This window comes from Bos grunniens, chromosome 13, assembly GCF_055505025.1.
Source record: "Bos grunniens cultivar Pamir isolate PY7600 chromosome 13, Bosgru_T2T1.0, whole genome shotgun sequence".
In the NCBI taxonomy this organism is placed as follows: domain Eukaryota; kingdom Metazoa; phylum Chordata; class Mammalia; order Artiodactyla; family Bovidae; genus Bos; species Bos grunniens.
Window position 1 is genome coordinate 57,693,315 of NC_141177.1, and position 24,649 is coordinate 57,717,963.

A 24,649-nucleotide genomic window follows, 5' to 3' on the forward strand; every position below is an offset into this window, starting at 1 on the left:
ATGTTTATAATAAAGCAAGATAGTATTTTAGTGTGTTAACTACAGAAGAACATATAAATGCTAAGGCTAAAATGAACAAGAATGGTGGTTGCTCAGGGGATAATTTAAATGAAATAAATTCTGATTTGCAAATTGAAAATGCTAACAAACAGATAGGTAGGATTTAGGAATGTTTTTAGTATAACATGATAAGAAAAGACAGGAGGAAAGAAGAGCAAGACAGGTTTGGGAGTTAGGGGAGAAATAGAGATGCACTTGTTTGGAGGTAAACTTCAAACCTTCACGTGCTTCCATTAGTAAGTGAGTCCGTTTACTTTCTCTTCTTTAACGAGGGTTTGGAGACTAAGATGTGATGGAATATTAGAGTGAAAATTAAATGTCCAGTGAGATGAGAAAAACAATCACCAACTCCTCTCCACTCTATTCATCACCAATTCTGCACAGCTTTCTATATTCTTGATTTCTGTGAATAGTAAAACCATCCAACTAGGTTATAAACCCTAATCCTTCTCCATGCCCCCTCCTTTAATCTGTCATCAAATCCTATAAAGCAATGTCCTAAGTATTTCTGGAAACTTCTCACTCCCTTAGGTTCCACCACTGCAGTCCATACTCGGGCCTCCTAATGAGTCAGGTCTGTGAGTCTAATCCCTTCCATCCACCCCACACAATTGCCAGCCCGATCTTTCTAAATCTTGTGTTGATTATTACTGTAAGTTTATGGCAAGTAAACTTACGTTACCATAGGTGATATCTCTTAGCTTTCAGACACATGAAAACTCATGGATCATGCCTGATTTTCTAGCTTCATCTTCACAGACCCATACATACACATTTTGTTCCAGGCAAGTTGAGTGATACATCCAGCACTCTGCACCATGTTGTTCCCTCTGCTCACCAATTCACCTATGTCAGCTGTCACCTAACCTTTAAACTTTGACTCATGTGTGAGCCTCCACCTAACCTTTAAACTTCGACTTGTGTGAGCCTCTCCTCTAGAATGCCTCCTTTGATCCCTCAGTCTGATCTTTTTCACTTCCATCCCATAGCCCCAGGTCTAAAACATGACCGTGGCCTGAAGTGGATTAGGGAAGAGCCAGCCAGGCAGTGGTCCAGGACACCAGTCTTCAAAAAGATTTACATGTTAGGAACACTGCAGGGCTTCCTTGGTGACTCAGCAATAAAGAATCCACCTGCAATGCAGGAGACACAAGAGACAAGGGTTCAATCCCTGGATTGGGAAGATCCCCTGGAGAAGGAAATGCCAACCCACCCTAGTATTCTTGCCTGAGAAATCCCATGGACAGAGGAGCCTGGTGGGCTACATACAGTCCATGGGGTTGCAAAGAGTTAGACATGACTGAGCACATTCACACAGGAATATTGCGGGAAGAGAAGACAGTGTTTATCAATACCATTGGTGCTTAGGATTACTGCAGCAAGTTTCTAGGAATTAGAGGGTGAGAAGACCCAAGAATATGCTTGAATAGCAATAAAGTGTTTCTAAACTGCCTTTGCCGGAGAAGGCAATGGCACCTCACTCCAGTACTCTTGCCTGGAAAATCCCATGGACGGAGGAGCCTGGCAGGCTGCAGTCCATGGGGTCGCTAGGAGTTGGACACGACTGAGCGACTTCACTTTCACTTTTCACTTTCCTGCATTGGAGAAGGAAATGGCAACCCACTCCAGTGTTCTTGCCTGGAGAATCCCAGGGACAGGGGAGCCTGGTGGGCTTCTGTCTATGGGGTCACACAGATTTGGACACGACTGAAGCGACTTAGCAGCAGCAGCAAACTGCCTTTGCAGAGAAGCCAATGGCACCCCACTCCAGGCCTCTTGCCTGGAAAATCCCATGGATGGAGGAGCCTGGTAGGCTGTAGTCCATGGGGTCGCTAAGAGTCAGACACGACTGAGCGACTTCACTTTCACTTTTCACTTTCATGCATTGGAGAAGGAAAAGGCAACCCACTCCAGTGTTGTTGCCTGGAGAATCCCAGGGATGGGGGAGCCTGGTGGGCTTCTGTCTATGGGGTCACACAGATTCGGACACGACTGAAGCGACTTAGCAGCAGCAGTAGCAAACTGCCTTTGACTGAAGTGACTTAGCAGCAGCAGCAGCAAACTGCCTTTCAAAGAGGATGTTTGGTTAGTTTCCATATTTTTGTTTTGCTAGTAAGGTTTGTCCTTGGAGTCGCAAAGAGTTGGACACAACTGAGCAACTTTCACTCACTTCTCTTTGCCAGAGCTGAGCTACTTAGGACAGCACAGGACAGCACAGGAGAGAGTCACCTCTGCTAGAAGGTGTCCCTCTTTGTCCTTCCCTGCAGTGTGCTTGTGGTGTGGGGGTCTGTGAGAAAATTGTAGTCATGCTCCAAAAGAAAAGTGCAACACATACGTAGAGAACATCAATTTGAATGGGAACCAAATATCTAATCAAATATCTAACTTAGCTTTCTCAGGGTACACCATGTTTCTGGCTGGTCCTGATGAAACTGTATTTACTGTATGCTCTGGTAGTAAGTTGAATTACTTACCTAAGTTCTCTGTAAGCTTCTCAGGGATTGAGACTCTGAATTTTTTGCTTTGTAACAAATCTGAAAAAGGTGCATATTCACCCCAAGTGTGTGCTCTTGCAGAGTAATGATCCAAAGATCAAAAGTTGGCAGTATATATTTAGCACTATTCAGAGAAGAATCACCTTGAGTCAAACAGGGAAGAATATTCTGTTTACTCAAGAGGTATTCTATGTTGTTGGATAAATCAGATAATTGTGAGTGAAATATCCCTGAAAACTATCCTTCTCTCTGTGGTTTGACTTCATATTTGCTAAATGAACTACAGTCTCCTAGATATCTTCATGTAAGGGATGAAGAATCTTGGGTAGAAAAGACCAAATCTGTGGTCACCGGAAAAACGCCAACAATTATAAATGTACATTTTAGTTTATATTAACTCTTGTGATTAGCAAAAGATAAAAATCTCTAAATCTGTGCAATTTTGTGTACATGAACAAAATTTAATTTCTGGACCTCTCACTCTGGAGACCACATCTAGGTACTCTCTCCCTTTCCGAGGCCTTGAGAAAAATCAAACAATTTGTAATCATTTTACAGATTACAAATCTCCTACATGTGGTTTTTCCCTCTTTGACAAGAATGACCTGCATATTTCAAAGGATATTTTAGCTTTGTTTTCTCCCTAAAATTTTGTTTCATTTCAGTATGACTTTTTTTTTTTTTTGGTATGACTTTTGGCCAGTAGAAATTGTATGCTCTTGACCCAATTTAAACTAATATTTTCCTTCTTTCTGCTGCCAGTAAAATAATTATACTCAACTTTTCTCAAGAGAAAGATGTTCTGTATTTCTTCATAGTAGGCTACAACACTGAAGGGGAGAGGGGGTACCTTTTGACCTGATGACTCTTTTTCTGGAAAATATACAGAATACTGTGAATAAATGCACTATTTAGATCTTTTAGGATTAAATTACATGACTTTAATAGAGAAGAACCCTACACAGATGTGAAATTTACAAGAAATGATGTATTTTCTGGTATGACCCATGTTGATTTGGAAGTTGTTTAAATATTATGTCAGTCAGTTCAGTTGCTCAGTCATGTCCGACTCTTTGCAACTCCATGAACCGCAACACACCAGGCCTCCCTGTCCATCACCAACTCCTAGAGTTCACCCAAACTCATGTCCATTGAATCGGTGATGCCATCCAACCATCTCATCCTCTGTTGTCCCCTTCTCCTCCTGCCCTCAATCTTTCCCAGCATTGGGGTCTTTTCAAATGAGTCAGTTCTTCGCATCAGGTGGCCAATGTATTGGAGCTTCAGCTTCAACATCAGTCTTTCCAATGAAAACCCAGGACTGACCTCCTTTAGGATGGACTGGTTGGATCTCCTTGCAGTCCAAGGGACTCGAAAGAGTCTTCTCCAACACCACAGTTCAAAAGCATCAATTCTTTGGCGCTCAGCTTTCTTTGTAGTCCAACTCTCATAACTATACATGACTACTGGAAAAACCATAGCCTTGACTAGATGGACCTGTGTTGACAAAGTAATGTCTCTGCTTTTTAATATGTTATGTAGGTTGGTCATAGCTTTCCTTCCAAGGAGTAGCATCTTTTAATTTCATGGCTGCAATCACCGTCTGCAGTGATTTTGGAGCCCCCAAAAATAAAGTCAGCCACTGTTTCCCCATCTATTTGCCATGAAGTGATGGGACTGGATGCTATGATCTTAGTTTTCTGAATGTTGAGCTTTAAGCCAACTTTTTCACTCTCCTCTTTCACTTTCATCAAGAGGCTCTTTAGTTCCTCTTCACTTTCTGCCATAAGGGTGGTGTCATCTGCATATCTGAGGTAATTGATATTTCTCCCAGCAATCTTGATTCCAGCTTGTGCTTCATCCAGCCCAGCATTTCTCATGATGTACTCTGCATATAAGTTAAATAAGCAGGGTGACAATATACAGCCTTGATGTACTCCTTTTCCTAATATTATGTCAGCCAACTATATTTAAAGCCTCAAAAAGATTGGAGAGAGTCCCAGAAAAAAAGGTAGCATCAAGAGCAAGTAAAATTATTTTCTGAAAACTTCAGCTATTTGATTTGAGCCTTGTAAATAAAATTCAAAACAAATAATTTCAGGGCTACATCACCAAATATAAGAATTGATTTAAGATAGCCCCTTGTGGATTTAAGTAATTTAAAATTATAAACCCTCCTAATATTTGTAAGTGAAACTCAACCTGCCATTAGCAACCGTGCATTGTATAGGCCATTACAATCCCAATAAAGTCTATGATGATAACTGAACAAGTAGTGCCATGTCTGAACATGGAACCTCAGCTCAAGACAATTGTTACCACCACTGAAATAAAGAAAGACCCAAGAACTCAGACAGCAATAAAGAGTTTAGATAGAAAAATAGCTGAACTGAGAAATACACCTTCTGTAGGAAGCAAACAACTTTTTGATACAGGCCTCTGGTCTAAATCTTGCCAACTGAGCAGAGGACTGCTGTACATGATGTTGGTTTGGTTTCCTATGTTTGACAGGTCCCTTCTCCATGACACTGACAGATCGCTTGGCTTTGCTTTCTTTGAACCAGAGGAGCTTATTCTACCTCTGATTTTAAAGGAGGCTATTTGTTTTTAAAGTTTTTAAAGTTTCAAAGAGTGGCTGGAATACACAGACAGGGCCCACACCAATAACTATTTCATACACAGGCTTTGATCATCAGGCTTTAATCATCTTCCTGCACAAAACTCTATTACTTATGTTCCCATGAGTTTGAGGCTCATGTGAAAACAGCTCATATGAAAACAGCTACTTCTTTTTCTTAATGCTTTAAGTAGTTTGAATTAGAAAATGTTTTAAGTGATCTAATGGATTGAGAGAAACAGTATTTGTTGTGATTGTTTTTGGAAGTGAATTGCTATTAAAATCTAACAGAAACTTCAAACAGAACAATTTATTACTTTCTAAAGTCTATTTTGATGAAAAAATATTTTACTATTTTCACTGATATCCAATTAAAAATCTCATTTCTTTTTTCTCAAAAATCTTACAAATTCACCATATTTTTGACATTGTAAAATAATTTCAAAGATTGGAAAAGGAAGAAATTACAACCATTGCTCAAGAACTGATAATTTTTCATATTATAAATAAACCACACATTTTTATTTTAACACAGCTAAGATATGAAATATATTTTTATATACCATTAGAAAGAATCACAGATGTTTGTAAGTTCATTTTCACTAGCCTTCAATACAAATTTTATGAAACAGTATACCTATTGGACACAAGTACAGATAAATATTAGACCATTTAAATGTCCACTAACATAAATGGATAGATTGTGGCATTCATTCTATAGAATATTATACAGCAATTAAAATTAATGAACTTTGCCTTCTGTCATCTGCATGGTTAAATTTTAAAATTACTGAATAAAACAAAGTCATGGAAGAATATGTATGATTCCATTTACATAAAATTTAAAAAGAGGCAAAACTGTACATATAAACAAGGAAATGATAAAGAGAAAATTTAGGATAGTGGTTACTTCTGAGGGAGAGAAGCAAATGTAATCAAATAGGAGCCACAACAGGTGTCAAACACGAGGCATGTTCTACTCCTAAAGCAAAGTGGGGAGCAGCACATTTATTTCTGTTTTATTACTCCTCCCTGAACAGTACACACACTTTACACATTCTGGAGAACACGAGAGGCAAGGAAGTGGAGACCACACACGTAGACAACTGTTTTCGAAGAGGCTTGGTCTTGAGTGGAACATAAATAAAAGAGTGAATGGTGGGGGAATGTGGATGTTGACTTGTTTTGCTCTTACACTTTTTAAGATGTGAAAAGAGAGCATCTGAATGGTATAGAAAGGAAGGTCCCGTGAGAGGGGAGAAGCTGAAGCAGCACTAGAGGAGAGAGTGGATGAAGCAAGTGATGGGAGTATTCCGACAGGATCAGAAGCTAAGACACACGGGAAGGAATATCATCCAATTCAATCCAGGGGAAGCAGGTGAGGAGACAAAGAGTCCAGCAGATTTAGACACTTGGTGAGAGGAAGCCATGTCTTCACTGATGGCTTATTTCCTCTTGACTGAGGCAAGGTCATTAGCTGAGAGGGAAGGGCTAGACTTGGTATTGAGAAAAAGTGAAAGCATGAAATAAGAGAACAAATGAACTGGAGATAAAGGAATGTGCTCTCTTGAGCAACTCACTGTACCTATTTCCCTTGTCTACCTAGAATGTACTTCCCCTTCCTTTTCACCTAGAAAATCTTGCTACCCTTCAGGACTCACAGAAGCTTCTGTGTCTTCTGTGACATCTTTTCTAATTGGCCCATGGTAATCCGACAGCTCTTGACTGTATCCCTTACTTTTTACTTTCTCATGAACTGTCTTGCAATAACTCTTCTATGTTGAACCTGATTCAATTTTACATATTGTCTCCTTCACTACAGTCTCGTGGGCAAAAATCATGTCTTTTAAAAACAAAATTGTCCCTCCCACTTTCAGAAAAACAGTGCATTCTCATACACACAGGAAAATTTACATGTGTTTTCTAAACATATCGGTTATTGAAACACTTATCCTTAAAAGCAAATGATAAAATAACTAGGACATACATGAATAAGTGAACTTTGAATCCTCCATTATTTTCTGGTAACTGCTCTTGGTTTTCAAGTTTTGGTTTTAGAATGTACTTTTTAGAAGCTGGAGAGCCAAAGTTACCATAGTTGGTTTAATTTTTTAAATTTTTAAACAAATCATTTCTGCTCATTAAACTTTTACAATTTTTTCCTTGACAACCTGCAATATGTTTCTTTATGGAGGTAGTTCTCCCAGAAAATGAAACAGAATATTATCAGCAAAGACAAATTATGTTAGGAATGCCATCTTGTGGTTGAGAGTAGTCCATTACACTAACAGGTCCTTTCAGTGACAAATCTTTTAATTCAGAAATCAAACATTCAAGAAATTCACAAATGTAAATCATGATTATAATGTATTGTTACTACAAAGAAGGAAACACTAAATATGTGCATCAATTGTATGTACTTTTAGCTGCCAAAAAAGACAACGTTCACTGAAAGAAAAGACAATAGACAAATTATATAGGAATAGAGTCCAAATAATACAAGAAAACTGCTATAACTATAACCATACTTAAGACTATTCAAATACTCTGAATTTTGGAAAGCTTTTCTCTTGAAACAGATATGCAATTTTATTTCTGTATCTACTACTAGGTAGTTCTGTTGATGATCACATCCTAGATTTAAATCTTGTGTCTTGATTTTCAAACTACATCACCTTAACTATACACATCCCAAGGGGAGTGAAGGCTGGAACACTTATCTAATCTGGATGGTTTAGGATCCATTTAATTAATTATAGTCCAAAATGGAATTTGAGGAGAGTCAAAAATGCCAGCCATTTCTTAATAGATGTGTTTACTACTTCTTCTAAATAAGTTAACCATTAGAGTGTACATTATCTTTCTAGTCAATAAAGAACTAATAATGGTTACAGATATACTATGTAACAACTATGCTGAAATATTTTAAGTGTCAGATAGAGTACCAGACATTTTGGTCCATTTAAAAGTGGGGATGAGGGAAGAGAAACTGATATATCCCACATGGGTGCAGAGCACAGCACAAGGGTCCATGCATTACGCTACTTTCTGTCACTTCTAGATTAAGGATCCAAGAAGCATGTGTAGGGACAATGGACAGACCTAGAGATGAGGCTACTGAAATTCCAAAAGATAACAGATCTATATACAGACATACATATTCGCATAAAAAACAAAATGTTATTTGTACTCAAAATCAACTTTTGTGATTTATTACTGCATGCTTTTCACCAGAATTTTTTTTTCTTTTACTCAGAAAACTTTCCTATGAATTGATTTTGTGCAAGTTTTTCCACATAATTCTTCAGGACATTCACATCAGCTACACAGACCTGGTGCTCCATCTTCTCTTGCTGTTTTGTTCTCTCTAATAAAGCCTCGTGCGGTGGAGGTAAGGCATTGTATGAACTTAATAAGTAAACTTGACTTGATGAAGTCTGATTGATTTCTCTAATCTTTAAAGCCTGCATGATAGCAGGTGCAAACTTGGAGTAATGAGCTGTAGAGGATACAATCACTGGGCAAGTTTTGTCTTGCATTCTGTCTGCAACTACTTTCGCAATTGCAGTGTGTGGGTCCAGAATGTACCCCGAAGTGTTGTAGGTAGAGTGAATAGCTGCCAGGCACTCTCCCTCGGAGCACCAGTCGGCCACGAAATCCTGCTGAAGTTTCTCAACTAGGATCTTCTCTATCTGGAAGTGATGCTCCTCTTCTAACTGATTAAACAGTCTTCTCATTAACTGTCCATCTTTATTAGCCATCAGGTGTAAATGTCGTTCCAGGTTTGAAGATTTGAGGATATCAATTGCTGGTGAAAAGGTCCGTGCTAGTTTTCTTTCCCTTATATCATAATGTCCTGTTTTTATAAAATCAGTCAAAACATGGTTCTGATTAGAAGCACAGATAAATTTTCGAATAGGGACTCCCATGGTTTTGGCATACACTGCTGCTAAAATGTTACCAAAGTTTCCTGTGGGAATACACACATCAACTGGGCTTCCAAAAGAAATAAATCCTTGGCTAACGAGATCAAGGTATGCAGAAGCATGATAAACTACTTGGGGAAGCAGTCGGCCCCAGTTTATGGAATTAGCTGAACTTAAGACAGTTCCATATTCCACAGCAAGAAAGCCAGTAAAATCAGAATCTTGAAAAATTCTTTTTATAGATGTCTGGCAGAAATCAAAATCTGACTTGACACCTACCGCCCATCCATTTTCATTCTGACTGCCAATTATTTGTGCTTTTTGAAAATCACTGACTCCGTCTTCAGGAAAAAATGTGGCCACGGCTATTCTCTGCTTGTCATTCTTATTAAGACGACTAAAGCCATTTAAGACTGCACTTCCAGTGTCTCCTGAGGTGGCTACAAGTATCATAAAATTGCAACTTGGTGGAATACAGTGTGCAAAAAGATGGGGCATGAGCTGTAAAGACAGATCTTTAAATGATCCCGTTGGTCCATGAAACAACTCCAGGATGAACTGGTTGCCTGACAGGTGCCTGACAGGGGCGATTTTTGAGCAGGTAAAGTTTTCCCCATAAGCAGTTTCAATCATTTCTCCCAGCTTGGCAGCAGGTATGTCAGCAGGATGTATACATTTTTCCAGAAGTATCTGTGCTCTTTCTATGTATGTTGCTCCTACCAGGCTTTTCCACTCCCCACAGTTTAACTTTGGAAACTCCTTCTCAGGAACAAAAAGTCCACCGTCAGAAGCTAACCCCTCAATCACAGCTTCACTAAAGAATTTCGTTGGAATTTTCTGTTCACAGTCTTTAGGCCAAATGTGTCTTGTGGAAATGAATGTTTCTGAATCCACATCTTGGTATCTTTTAACTGCACTCAGCACTTTGTTGGCTACCTCCTCCGGGGAAGCCCCACTTTCACAAAAAACACGAGTATCGTACCACTTCTTATAGTACTGTCTTCTAAACTTCAGTAAGTCCTTCATAGAGGTTCCAGAATTCTGACCTACAATCCTATCTGTTTTCATTAATTTTAGACGACTGACTATATCTAGTAGAGGTACATCCAGATAAACAATTATTCCGTTTTTCTTTAGATGCCACATGCTAGCATCATGCATTGGGTTGGACCCAGTAAGGGAAATCACACTTCCAGATGCAGAGAAGTTTAACACGGCTTTTCCTTCCTCTTCTAAAAATTGCTCATTACCAACATCCTGCAATTTTTCAGACACACTCATATTCCAGGTTTTTTCAAGGATATCATCATCCACATCGATGACACAACAACCCAGTTTCTGGCCTATTATTCTGCCTACTGTTGTTTTCCCAGCACCGGGAGGTCCCATCAGGATAATATTTTTGTCTCCAACAAGAGAGTAGATGGAATGCCATGACTTCCTTAATTCTGCAAGTGCAAAGGTTCTCGAAAGAAGTAGCTGTGGATGTTTATCTGTTTTCACATGGATGCGAGACAAGCATTTCTGAGCTATCTGTTTCAGAAGCTGACATCGCTTAAAGTGGAGCATTCTCTTTTCACTTTGCTGCCCAAGCCAAAAGAAAAACTGGCTTTGGCCCTTTTCAAAACATAAAGACAAGGAAAGACATTTAGTTACTAATTTCAATAGGCTTAACATACCAATAGGATTAAGTAGAATCATGCCCACAGTACATAAACTTAAAATTCTTCTGAATTTTATATGGCATTAAAAAATTATCCAAACCTAAATTCTCATATATTACATATTATCTTTTTAGTAATCTTTTCAAGTCTCAAGAAAGTGAGTAATCATTTGTAACTATGAGCAACAGAAACTTTATTCTGAGAATGTTGTATCATAGATACTTTTTTTAAAAAGATACTAAATCAAATTACTATTTCTTTTCCTATAATGAAAAATGTCTCATGGTTTGTAACCCAAGTAAATAAGGATTACTTGGAGTTGGGATGCTATATACTTGCAATTCAAAAAGCTGAATAGTCTCTGTATTTCTCATTAGTTATATGAACATGTTGATAGACTATCGTGTTACTCATAAATTTCTTAGTCAAAGAATTCACAACAAGAAACCAGAATAAAATATTTGCTTATACAATGCTTAAAGAATTTTCCAAAGAACAATTATATATAGAACAAAGGCATGACCTTTTCTTTCTTACATGCCTTTTACATGCATACTGTTAAAAATCATTCTTACATGTTTTTCATGTTTTTCACTAGCTTATAAAAAAAGCTAGTGAAAGATATAACATTATGTAAATACTTAAGAAAAATGGATAATCGACAACAAACTCAAAGGCTACAGATCTATAACTTTCTCTGACTCGGACCATCACGTTCATTTCTTTCCTATAAACATCACCAGTGGAGACACAACTCAAATCCCAGACTCCAGAGTGATAGCAAAAAAACCCTCAGGAATGTTTCCATTGATAAGAGGACAAATTCATGCTGGCATCTGGAGAAGCTCTGTAATTCCCCGTACTGATCAGATCCCTGTCTTTGGAAATACACTCACTGTTAAAACACCAGATGTGTGCCAGACAGGTGAGACGTTTAGTCATATGTAAAGTACAATTTAATAACTGCTACAATATTTATTTAAAGTGATTAGAGTAACTTTACAGGCATGTAGTGAGACTTTCCACATATTCCGTGGTACAACCAATAGGCAACTATTAAACATTAGATGGTGTGTTTAGACACGTTCCGAAAACTTTTCGTTCTTTACTATTCTGATCATTCATGCTACTCAAACTGTGTTTTCTAATAAAACATTTAAACCATTTTCAGCTTACACTGAATTTAACTTACAAGTTAACTTAGAACTGCTGGAAGAAGGGATGCATTTCCTTATTTGGCTTTTCAGCTGGTATATGCTTAACTCCTGCTGACTTGCAAACAAAAACACACAGGAACCAATCTGAGGTGAAGAGTTTGTGGATGCTGAAGCAAACTCAGTCTTTGCAAAAAGTGGAGTCTATAATGGAAAAAAATTGAAATTAATCATAACTGCATACTGTGTCATTAAATTCCACAGATAGTCTATTGTTAAAATGTCCAATTGGAATTTTTTAAGTACAGAAAAATAATAAACTGACCCTTTGCATGGTTCCCTAAAGCTATTATTGAAAGATTAAGATACTATTTTCCAATATGTGTATCTTACGATAAGAAAGAATTTTACTAAACAGTACTGAATTTCTGCCATCAAGCAATATACAAGATACTATAATGAAATGATAATGTAAGTTTACACAATGACATCTAAAATTTTAATGATTTAACTGTACGTTCAGTGATCAGATGGAAAGAAATCAGTGGACTAAAAAGTGTGAAGTAAGTATCTGAATTACTCTTTTAGATTGTTTATCCATCTGAATCATGATTTGGCTGTAATATCGACTATAAAGAGTGCAGATAAAGTGTCTGCCACACATGGGTACCTCTTGGCTATTTAAATGATTTATAATAAATTCAAACATATAGCATGGCGATAGGCACATAAGAATATTCATTTATATAGTAATATTAACCACTGTCACTCAGTGATAAAAGACTAAAAACATATAAATTGAATCAGAATATCTAGACACAGAACTAGGCTTCTTTTTTTTTTTTTTTTCATAGTTTGGTTTGTTTATAAACCTTCAGAGAAAACAAGGGGCTAGTGTTAGTCTGTGTTAGTCACTCAGTTGTGTCTGGCTCTTTGCGACTCTATGGACTGTAGCCCGCCAGGCTCCTCTGTCCGTGGAATTCTTCAGGCAAGAATATTGGATTGGGCAGCCATTCCCTTCTCCAGGGGAACTTGCTGACCCAGGGATTGAACCCAGGCCTCTTGCATTGGAGGCGGATTCTTTACCATCTGAGCCACCAGGGAAGCTCTTGTTTATAAACCTTCAGAGAAAACAAGGGGCACTCATCCATATTGGGCACAGGTTAATCCTTTCCCTGAAGTAAACAAAGGGTCAGAGAACTGTACACTTGAACCCCATCAGCAATTTCTTTTATTAAACTACTTTTATTCTGGTACTATTCTTTAACACTAATTATTTTGAGGACACTACATTAAGCAGCCTGCTTAATAGGTAGCTTTTGCTTATAATATCACAGAGTATCATCTTTTTTAGTTCCCAATGCAGAAATTTCTGACATCTGTATTGCTAATAATTGTGTATTACCTGAGTAGCTGGTTTGTTTTTATGGACACTAAATTTTTTATCTGATCTTTTCCACTTTAGGTTGGTTGCTACAATGCTTAACACCAACTTCATTAAAAGCAAAAGACTAACACAAGCGTTAATGCATGTTAACTTCACCTTATCCTTTGTAACCTTACTCTTCCTTTGTTTTATACGAATTCAAAGTAGAAAATTGTGACAGTTCAATTTATCAATTCAGTATCAATACTATTTCACCATAAAAATCTTCCTGACACTAGCTTATAAAGTGCTCTAACATGTAACAAATATTATCATTTTAAAGAAAATTAAAGAAGTTACATACTAAATTTTGTTTTGTAACATCCAGACACAAACTAATTTTAGGGTTTCAACATCCTGTAGGCCAACCAAACTGCAAGAGAAGATGGAATAATGCCCATGACATCTAACTTTTATCTGGAAACTGAATTTTTACTTAAGAGGTAATAGTCAGTACTCATTATTCATGGTAGTTAAGTCTATCAGGTCACCATGAATACAAATTAGTGAACACTGAACCACTGCTTCTGGGGGAAACACACTGTTCCTAGGTTCTTGTGAGCCTCTGGTTACAATATTTTTGCCAACTGATCAATACATAATGTTTTATGTGTGTTTCTGCTTAAAGACATCTTATTTAATATACACATAATGATTCACTACCACTGAACTCAGACTTTAATACATGCCTGAAGGAAACTTATCTAATGCACACATTTTCTCTGTAAGGCACATGGTGGCCTCACTGCCTTAGGAACACAAGGCAGCACTTCAGCCCTCTGCTTGGGGGCCATTTTAAACAAAACCAGCAACCAGAAGCACAAAAATGCAAAACATGTGGCCCTTAAATAGAATTCAAAAAAGACCCTTGTTTACAGTAGGAGCTGAAACAAGAAGGCAAAGCATCACCTTATTTGACCCCAATTTGAAACATGCATATCTCATGACTCAAATTTTTCACCACTCATGCATGTGGCCATGAGTGACTGCAGAAGTGCTGTAAGCATTAATTTGGGGTTATAAATAAATTTTAGCAAGTAGAATTCACAAATAGAGAACTTGTGAAAAGTGAGGACCGACTGCAAATCATGTTCCTTTATGATTCAAAGCCATATTATAAGGTGTTTTTCATTTACTTATATTTTAATATGTTTTTCAGTAAAGGGGTCATGAACAGGCAATTTTTCTTCAGCCAAAGAACAGAACTATTTCAAATTAAAATGGGAGTCAATCACATAAGAGTCAAGAAACAAAACCAGTACTTAAAGACCAAATCTCTTGACTGTAAAGTACTCAGGTTTTACTGAATTATTGATGTTTGCAAATAATTGGTGTAGACCCAAGTTCTATACAAAAGTATTTTAGTAAACTCTCTAATTCTTCAGGGGATGGACGATGTATACCACTCCATTACACATTAATAATTTTAAAACAGGTTTTCTTACTAGTCGCTTATAGTGTAGTTTTTTGATCCACTAGTTCCAGCAGATACTTCTTAGACATAAAAGACCTTATCAGAGACAAATGAAAAGGTAGTGATGTGTCAGTATCACAGCAAGAACTTTAAAAAACAGAAACAGAATGTCCACATGTACATATTAAATACTGTGTGACCTCGAGGTATGAACTTTAACAATTTTACTGTGGCAAGCTGATCAAAACTGAATATAGACTTCAAGGGAAAGAAAGTACAGAAACCACTTTTAACACATTTTAAAATTATTTTCTAAGAATGCTAACAAAGTTACATTTTTAAACAAGAAATACATATTACCTTTTAGCAAAGTATTTACAGTGATATTTTCCTGTGCTTACACTAGATGATTGATAATCAAAATTATAAGTGCATCAATTTTTACTTCCAAAATAGTCCAGAAAATTTCAATTCCATTATAAAATTACCTAGTTTTCAATACTTCTGGTAAACTTTCAAAATCTATTTAGTGAAAATGATTTAGCATTTGTCACCCATTTAAAATATTTCGTTTCACAATGAGAACTGGCTACAGTTCAATGAACTTTTGAAAATATTTGTGCAATGATTATACTTGTCATCCTGTCATCCTGTTTTAATACAATCTCTAATTAAATTTCTAAGAATGACTAAATCTAGTCCACTATTTTATGAAGAAAGATATTCTAAGGTTTTAAAATATTCTTAAAAATTGCTGCATTTTTACAGCAATGCTGTTTTCCCATAAGTAATAAGAAAAAATGCAAATATACTGGGATATAAACTAACCAGCAGAAGGTTAGAAGCTTTGCTTTTAATACGTAAAAATCCTCTAAACAAGCCCTCCAGGTAATTAGCTGACTGAAATAGCGTGGTGGAAGACCCACACTTCAGTGCCACGTGGTAATCACAGGGCTCTTACAATCATTTTCCAAATTCACCACTCATCTTTGCCTTTATTTTAGAATCAAAGCCAACTAAGCCTTTTCTGTTGTTAGTCTTTTGCTATTAAATATTCTCTTAAAGGTTTTGAATATCTTATTCAAATGATTAAGTACTCTTTGTAATTCTATAACTTAGAAAAATATTGTGAAGACTATGTCTTTAGAAAGGGTTTATTTTCCTCCCAGCTGTCCTATTTCTACTCCCACCTCTGACCATTTTATTCATCTAAGTATACTGAAATAATCCTTAGTAAAAAAAAAAAAAAACTAATTTGTATGTACAACCATTCATATAAGGTGTCCATGCAAACTATAACCCACAGGCCAAATGTAGCTCACCCCTGTTTTTGTAAATTATGTTTCATGGGAAAAAAACTTTGCTCATTCATTTTTTTTTTCCATTTCTTAAGTATTGTCTTTGGTTGTTTTGGAGCTATAATGGTAGTGCTTAAGTAGTTTCAGAAGAATACAACTCGCCTGCAAAGCCCTAAAATATTTATTATCGAGCCGTTTACAGAAAAGGTTCACTACCTCTGATGGCACACCAACACTAATTCTATGTGGACATACTGTACATAGGCATTTCCTTGAACAGGACTGCCATTTTGAGTGAATTAGAAAAATCAGGAACATATTCTTTGTAAACATGCTTTCAAAAGCCAAGAATTACAGACCAATACCTAAAGGGGAAAAAAGTTCCTTTCCAAATGATTTAACAACTTCCCTAAGACTGTATACTAAATATACTACAGTGAGACTTTAAATTCTGTTCAGTATTTTTAAAACCATATAAATACACTGACATCAGTGAAATTTCTGTATTCAGTAACAACAAAGTCAAGACTAACTGAGGCCAGTGGGTACTTACTACCTAGAGAAACCATGCTTTGCCCTTATTGGCTCTTTCAGGAACTGATAAACATAAAGAGTCCTTAAGTGTTCCTTCTAATTAGAAATGTTACAAACTTTGGCCAAGGACTGTCCATTTGGCTAACTATTATCATTCCAAGTCCTCGGTTCAAATCTTAGCACATATAGAGAAGAGAATTATTCTCTACACAAGCTAAGCAAAAATAACCAAAAACATGAAATACTCAAAAATGGAAAGGAAAAGGGCAAAGCGGCATATACATACAAATATTTTGTAAACAGAAAATCTGACGTGAAGAACAGAACCATCAACCCCAAGGTGCCATTCATCGGAAATAAAATGTTTGTTAAACGCCTGGGATAAAAAAATAGAAACCTGACCAACTGGATAAGAAAAAACTAAGTTTATTCTTATCTACTGAAATTCACCAAGAGCCCAAGATGATAGGCACCTACACATTCAGCAAACTTTGTTTTAGGTAAAAACTGGATTTATTTAGTGAGAAACGAAACTCTACAGACAGAGCATGGACCATCTCAGAAGGCAGAGCCAATAAACTCTTTTAAGTCAACCAAGCTACCATGCTGCTTTGTCTCCACCACCGGGCACCCTGGGAGTGACAGGGCCAAAACTGGCCTCTTATCTTCAAGCATCCTTACTCCCTTTGGGCAGACTGGCTTCTATAAGGTTGGTCAGAACCATATTGCCAAAATGTCTTTCAGAGCCTCTGGATTGCCAAATGAGAGTCTTTCAGCAGTCAATATGGGAATCGGTAGGTTCGTGGAAAACCACACGGATCAAACGGAATAAAACCGCTCCCAAGACTATTTTCAAAAAGGGACGCCAGAAAAAAAAAAGGGAGGAGCATAAAATTCAAAGGCCCGTTTAAAAGGATTCTTCTGGTTTAGGCTGCTTGCTTAGAAAACAAAGTCAAGCCCTAAGAGGAGGGGCCCGATAAAGAGGTAAACAGGGGGAGAAGCAGCGAGGCGCGAGAGGAAGGGAGACAGGTGGCCGAGGGGAGGACGAGGGGAGCTGTCCTGAGCGCTCGCACCGGGGGCCGCACGGCTGAGCGCGGGACGCAAGCGGCCGGGAAGGCGGGCGCGGCCAAATTGCTGGGATCACCGCCCAGTAGCGCACAGGGGAAGACACGAACCGGAAAAGGGCATGCGATGGGAACGGACTGATTCTACAGTTTCCCTTTCTCCTCAAATAACTCACCAAGGAAATCTCACTGAGAAGACGGGGGGAAAGGAAAGGAAATGGGAAAGAGCTTCCGGGAGCCGCCAGCGCCGCCTCGGGACACAGTCCCGCACCTCGGACTCCTGCCCCTGATGGCCCACAGCCCAGGACCCAGGCCTCGTGAGGTCCCCCTCGCCCCAACCAGCGCAGCGGCCTCTGCGCCTGCGCAAGGGCTGTCCTCCGCGTTCGCGCGCCACGCCCACCCCCGAGCTGCCCAGTACCTGGTAAGCGACTCGTCCTGCGCCTCACCCACTCGATCCTAGGCCCCTCCCTCCCTCGTCCTGTTCTTCACGTCGGACGTGCGTCAGCGTGGCCTCAGTCGCTCGCCCCGCTCCACAGGGTCACGCATGTGGATGAGAGTATCGTGTGACGCGTGCACATCGGCACAATTTCCCGTTTGTCTGTGGTAGAATTTATCTTTTTTTCCCAAATACACAGAGAAAAGAGCAACATTTTCAAGGGGACGCCATTTTCCACCCCTTTACTCCCAAAGGTACATATAAACTGTGGTTTTCACGTTGAGCTTCTCTGACAGAAAAGGAGCCGTTGCGAAAGGAAAGTTTGGAAAACTAGATTGCGACGCCACTTCCTCGTTGCCTAGTTACTGTTTCCACGGCAGTCGTGCTGTCAACAACGCTAAGCTAGCCCAAGAGTCGTAGAAGGGGTATTTTACTTTCTTGCCGAGAGAGGACTCGAAGAAGAGGTCGCGGGGAAATTGCGTGAAAGAAACGTTCGTTCCTTGAGAAGGCAAGAGGGTAGGAGAGGAAAGGACAAGCTGTGAAGAAAGGGATGGAGATATTGCTATAGTGAGAAAAAAGCTAAGTAGTTTTCAGGACTCGTATGGTGGCCATGGATCCAACGGGCCCTTCTGAGAGCATTTATAACCTCATACCCAGTGACTGGAAGGAGCCTCCACAGCCTCCTAGGTATGTGCGTAAGCAACGATTATCACTTGAAACAAGAATGGAGAAGAATTGTCCCATTTCAGGATTAAGTAAGCGTCGTATGACTTTCAAAACGAGATTATTTCTATCTCAGTGAAGTAGTCTTGGGTGATAGCTTCTTAAAGAAGGAGTTGCGAAATATAAGTATTTAGCTCTTCATAATTCAGGGAGATGGTGGACCAGTGCTGTGAGAGAGCCATTTTCTTATGTCAGCCTCTTGTTCATACGTGTGTAATTGTAAGTTAATTGTACGTGTGTGATATGGTATGCAACATAGCCTGAAATATCTTAGTGTTGAAAAAAGAGAAGTCACAATTTTATTATCCTGCATTAGGATACTTGATATCTTGTTTCAGGAATTCACTTTTGTTTCTGACTACACCACTGCTTTCTCTAAAGAAAGATAATACCCATTTTTTCCCGAGTATTGTCAAATATAAATTTCTGTTTCTGAGCCTCTCTCTCTTTTTTTTGATTGATGAAACAAATGCACAAGATAGTGCCTAAGGTCTTCTTTTGATCTGATAGTTGATATAAAGAAGAATGGATTGACAGAGACCCAAAAATATGTGATAGAGTTAAGATTTTTATATAGGTGTTAGGACCCCTTTAGCTCCCCACATTTTCAAAAAGGTACCAGACAGTAAACCTGTCAGTTACTCACCTGGAACTTAGCACTTACTTAAATCTCTGGGGACAAAAGAAGGTAAAGAATAGGGAAAATCTCATTCCTTCTAGGATTTTGCAGCTTTATCTTTCTCCTTTTTCTTGTTCCAAGTCAAAACTACATTGAAAGCACACTGGGCTAAAAACAAAAAAATTAGGCTCTGCAACTGATTGGTTTTGTGATCTCGAATACATTATTAAAATTTGTTTTCTGATCTGTAAAAAAAATTACATAAACTGGATAATCTTTAAGGTCTTTCAGATCTTAATTGTCAGTTTTCTTTTTTAGTAATTACTTGGAGTGCCTAACATCTTCAACAGGTGGACAGATCCTTCATTTTTAAGCCTGAGTATCTTTTTTTTAACCAGACCAATACCTATTTTGTTTTCCATTAACTTCTCAAAATCTAGTAGAGATTGGAAATAGGAATTCAAAGTAAGATTTGGTACAGTTTCAGAGTTTATGAGAAGTGTTCAAATTAACTATTGCTGAATGGAGTTTTAATCAAAAATTCCTGTATATTGTACAAGATAAAAGCTCCTCCTCTGTAACCCACTGGCAGATTATATTTTTCATAGAATCCTGAATTTGAATGTTAAGATAGTTTATTAAATAGGTGTTTTGTTTATTGGTAAATTTAAAAAGCTTTACTGTGTCTAGGTGGCTTTTTCAAGAAATTTTATAGGAAAAATCTTTATTTAGTTGGCAAATGTGTAATATCACCCTTGGGTAATGTTGCAGTGACAGCTCAAACTCCTTGGTTTACTCTGAAGAAATAAGTAGGAAAAACTAACTTATGGTGAAAAGAATAGAAGGCATCCAAATGTGATGCCAGAGAACTCTTTGTGTTAGGGTAAAGTCAACCTACACTGCCAGCAACAACCAAGAGGAGTTTTTAATTCGATAAGATGTCGTGCTTGCAAGACACTAATTTATAAAAAACAGAGCATAATAAAACTTTTAACCAATTCTCTGTCTCCACTGTAACACAAATTGCCCTCACAGTAACACAATCACCCTTAGCCAATTCCCTTATTAGTAGTAAGAATTCTTACTAAGAAAGAAATATATTAAGCTATGAGTCTTTGCATCACTGAGTTATATACCCAGTTTCAAGAAAGTTCACTGCAGCTCTTTGCAAGTCTTGAAGATGATTGTTCAGCTTTCACAAAGAGGCAGATTCCTTGGGGAAACCACAATTGATGGTACCTGATCTCCCATACCTCAGAGATTCCAGTCTCCTTGGGGAACTGACAGATAAACATTAAAGTGTTGGTTAACAATAAAACCATACATCGTTGAAAACCTTAATGAGAGATGCAGATGCTAAATGAGAATTTAGAAAATGGATATATGAAATCAAAGTGGGATGAAGGACACCCTCTTCCAGTTGAACTGTGAGCTATGAGCAGTCTAAAGTTCTACACGATTAAGAAGTGCTGTAATAATATTGGCCTGAAATTTTAAAACAAAACAAGCATATAGCAGTAGTTAACCAGATGTTCATCTAGTCGAATAGAATTAAAAAAAAAACTCAATGAAACATCAGATTGTACCAACTTTTGGTCTATTTCAAATAAATTGCCATGGAAATGTTTATCTAAAGACTTAATATGACTAAATATATCATGACTATTGGCAAGAAAATATAAGTATGGTATGTTTATTGAATATGACAACTTTAGCCCACATGTAATAAAAAAGTAGGACCAGTTGTCTGAGTCACCCCTAGATCTTTACAATAAAACCACACCATCTAGAAAATGGAATCAAATGCAACTATTGAAAGTGTAATGGAAGCAAGCTCAGTGTTCATCAATAGCTGAATGGATAAAGAAGATGTGTGTATATGTATATACACACATATACATGCAATGGATTGCTACTCAGTTATAAAAAAACATGGAATTTTGCCATTTGCAGCAACATGTATGGATTTGGAGAGCATTATTTTTTGTGTAATAAGTCAGAGAAAGACAAATACTGTGGCGTCACTTAAATGTAGAGTCTAAAAAATACAACAAAGTAGTGAAAACAAAAAAGAAGCAGATTCACAGATAAAAAGAACAAACTAGTGGTTACCAGTGGGGGTGGGGGGCAGGGAGAAGGGGGATACAAGGGTAGGGCAAAAGGGTTGTTATGGAATTATATGAAATGTGGGTGAAACTTGCATGATTTGAAAATTGTAAAGCACTATAGCATTGAAAAAATCTTTCATTCAAAAAAAAGTGTAAGTTTTACATATATTAATTATGAAAAGAAATCACACTATCAAGTTAAAATCAAGTTACAACTCATACATAGATATATAAAAATTTTTTTGGAAAATTGAGATTAATGGAACCTATTAATAGATCTTTATTCTTGTGTTATTGAGATATAATTGACATACACCATTATATTAGTTTCATCATTTTAAAAATTTGTAATTTGGAAAAAGTTATTATTCATATAGAATAAAATATCTTATTTTCTATGACATGGTAAGCTTTCAGTTCACACACAAAATAGTGGAATGAATCACAAGATGCAATTTTTAAAAAGGTGAGTATACACACTCCTTTTTACCTCAAAAAAGGTGATTAGTCAGATCATATATGCTAATTCCAGTTTCCATGGGAATTTGAAGGCACAGATTTGGATTGAACATTACTTCTTGAAGGTATCTAATGTGCTCATTCATTTTGGACTGTAATTAATTCCTAGCCATTGAGTTCAAAGTTGAGGAAAGTCTTCTAAAAGCAAGAAAAAATTTAATGTTTCTCCACACAAACTTATCTACATAGTAAGGTGAGAATACAAGTTACTAAAAGTGGTGTAGCTGAATTTCTGCTTCCAATCAAGAATGGAATTTACCCTCTCACCTTAAGCAATTAAAACACCAGGAAAATATATGTAAAACAATGGTTTTTTAGACACTGAACAATAAGCAGCACAGAACGGTCATCCCTAAGTGAAGGGAAACAAGACCTACAATTGTCCCAATATTCTCCCTGGAGAAAATCTCCAGACAAAAGTTCAGGAAAGAGAAATTAAAACAAAATTCAGCAGTTTCACTGAGTTAAAGTGACAGGATTCAGAATTTGAGGTCAAAGGGAAGTCGCTCAGTCATGTCCGACTCTTTGCGACCCCATGGACTGTAGCCCACCAGGCTCCTCCATCCATGGGATTCTCCAGGCAAGAGTACTGGAGTGGGTTGCCATTTCCTTCTCCTTGAGGAGGTCAAGCCATATACAATTCATAGCACAGAGTACTGTAGAGGAGAGAACTGCATAGATAGAAAATTATGGAAGTATACAGGAGGATTTCCCTGATGTCTTTGGTTGACAGTCCACATGTATGATGAAACTACCAAGGCCAGAGAAATAACCAACAGAAAGCAGCAGAGCCAGATAAAGTTTATGTTCCCACCAACCAGAGTGAATCTCATAAGATACAGGGGATTGAGTGCTGTACCAGGAAGTAGGACCGACTTAGAACTGGACTAAAAGTTTCTAGTCCCAGAAATATAATATGTATAACCAAGAGAAAAATCAGTCAATACAAACAGACAAAGAAACAATATCAGAGAATTAGTAGACAAGAACATTAAAACCACTATTTAAAATATTTTCATGTGTTCCAAATGCAGATGAAAACATGAGCAAGACATAGAAATAGAAGGATAAAAAAATTAAGTTGAATACATAAATAATACTATGTCTAAAATGAAAATAGTATACTGAATGGGGATAATAGCTAAGACACTGAAGAAAAAAATATTTTTGGATTTAAAGACATAAAACAACACAAAATGAAAATGAGAGGGGAAAAAAACTGAAAAGGAATACAGAATCAGTGAGCTGTTGACCACATCAAGCAACCTAACACAAGTGTAATTAGGATCCCAGAAGGAGAGTAGACAGATAAAGAAGAAATATTTGAATAGTGGTCAAAATTTTTATAAAATTAATGAGATCTTTAAATCTACAAATCAAAGAATCATTATGAACCCCAAGAGGGAAAAGGAGGAGTTGTAAGAAGAGAAGAGGGAAACCATTCCAAGGGGAATTAACATAAACTTTCCTAAAACCAGTAATAAAGAGAAAAATACTAAAAACAGCCAAGGAAAAAAGAAACATTGCATACAGAGGAAGAAGGAAGGTCAGCAAATATTTCATCAGAAAACACAGGAAGCCAGAAGTTTTAAAAGTCCATAATGCACAAGAAAGTGGTATGAGCTGGAAATTTGGATTTGCACAATGACATAAAGATTACATAAAATGGTAAATATGGCTTCCCAGGTGACTCGATGGTAAAAGAATCTACCTGCCAATGCAGGTGTCACAGGAGACAAGAGTTTGATCCCTGGGTCAGGAAAATCCCCTGTAGGAGGAAAGGGCAACCCACTCCAGTATTCTTGCCTGGAGAATCCCATGGACAGAGGAGCCTGGTGGGCTACAGCCCATAGGGTCACAAAGAGTCGAACCCAACTGAGCATACACACACACACACAGATGGGTAAATGTTAGTTTTTTTTTTTCTTTTTAAATTTCGTTACAATATACTTAGGTTTTTAAGGGGAAAATAACCACAATGAATTACAGGTTTTATAACACTCATAGAACCCTAGGATAAAGATGGGGGAGGGGTAGAAGCTTTTGTGAGGTTCTTATATCCTGTAGTATAATAATACTTGTAGTATAATAATACTTGAAGGTAGACTGTGATGAGGTAAACATATATTGTAAACCTTAGAACTTCTACAAAATAAAAACAAAAGACAGCACAAAATAAGGAAGAACCAGCAATGGGATATGTAGAAAACAATAGCAAGATGGAAATTTTAAATACAAATACATTTTAAAAAATCACATTAAATGTCAGTAGTCCAAACAATTATGAAACTGTTAGAAAGGATAAAAATTCTGTGTTCTCCATAAGCTGCTGCTAAGTCACTTCAGTCGTGTTCAACTCTGTGCTACCCCACAGATGGCAGCCCACCAGGCTCTGTCGTCCCTGGGATTCTCCAGGCAAGAACACTGGAGTGGGTTGCCATTTCCTTCTCCAGTGCGTGAAAGTGAAAAGTGAAAGTGAAGTTGCTCAGTCGTATCCAACCCTCAGCGACCCCATGGACTGCAGCCCACCAGGCTCCTCCGTCCATAGGATTTTCCAGGCAAGAGTACTGGAGTGGGGTGCTATTGAAAACC

The 24,649-nt window shown here is 37.6% G+C and overlaps 2 protein-coding genes across 9 annotated transcripts in view; one reads left to right on the top strand and one right to left on the bottom strand.

Moving 5' to 3' along the window:
• Positions 1-3,473: 3,473 nt before the first annotated feature.
• On the bottom strand, positions 3,474-18,427 carry THNSL1 (threonine synthase like 1). 4 transcript variants are annotated; one of them, XR_015139658.1, is made up of 3 exons: positions 17,829-17,968; positions 11,955-12,120; positions 3,474-4,443 (listed from the first exon to the last, which is right to left on the bottom strand). XR_015139658.1 is itself a non-coding variant. In XM_086334350.1 (3 exons), exon 3 carries the CDS (start codon positions 10,665-10,667, stop codon positions 8,421-8,423), a length of 2,247 nt encoding a protein of 748 aa, XP_086190476.1. In that variant the 5' UTR covers positions 10,668-10,715; positions 11,955-12,120; positions 14,788-14,854; the 3' UTR covers positions 8,356-8,420. The 4 variants fall into 4 exon arrangements, 1 of the variants encoding a protein (XP_086190476.1); XR_015139657.1 differs by lacking the exons at positions 3,474-4,443; positions 17,829-17,968 and adding exons at positions 8,356-10,715; positions 18,071-18,427; XR_015139656.1 differs by lacking the exon at positions 3,474-4,443 and adding an exon at positions 8,356-10,715.
• The window catches only part of ENKUR (enkurin, TRPC channel interacting protein), a 65,443-nt gene continuing 58,864 nt past the window's right edge, over positions 18,071-24,649 (top strand). For 3 of the 5 annotated variants that reach the window (XR_015139659.1, XM_086334352.1, XM_086334354.1), the window contains exon 1: positions 18,082-18,775. Coding sequence is in view for 3 of the 5 variants with exons in the window: in XM_086334352.1 (XP_086190478.1) it covers positions 18,690-18,775 (86 nt within the window). In the remaining 2 variants the exon portion in view is untranslated. Of the gene's footprint in view, positions 18,776-24,649 lie in introns of all 5 variants that reach the window. The other 2 variants (XM_086334351.1, XM_086334355.1) reach the window with 2 other exon arrangements.

Coding starts and splice junctions, on each gene's coding strand:
- THNSL1 (XM_086334350.1), bottom strand. CDS start 10,667: ATGCTCCACTTTAAGCGATGTCAGCTTCTGAAACAGATAGCTCAGAAA.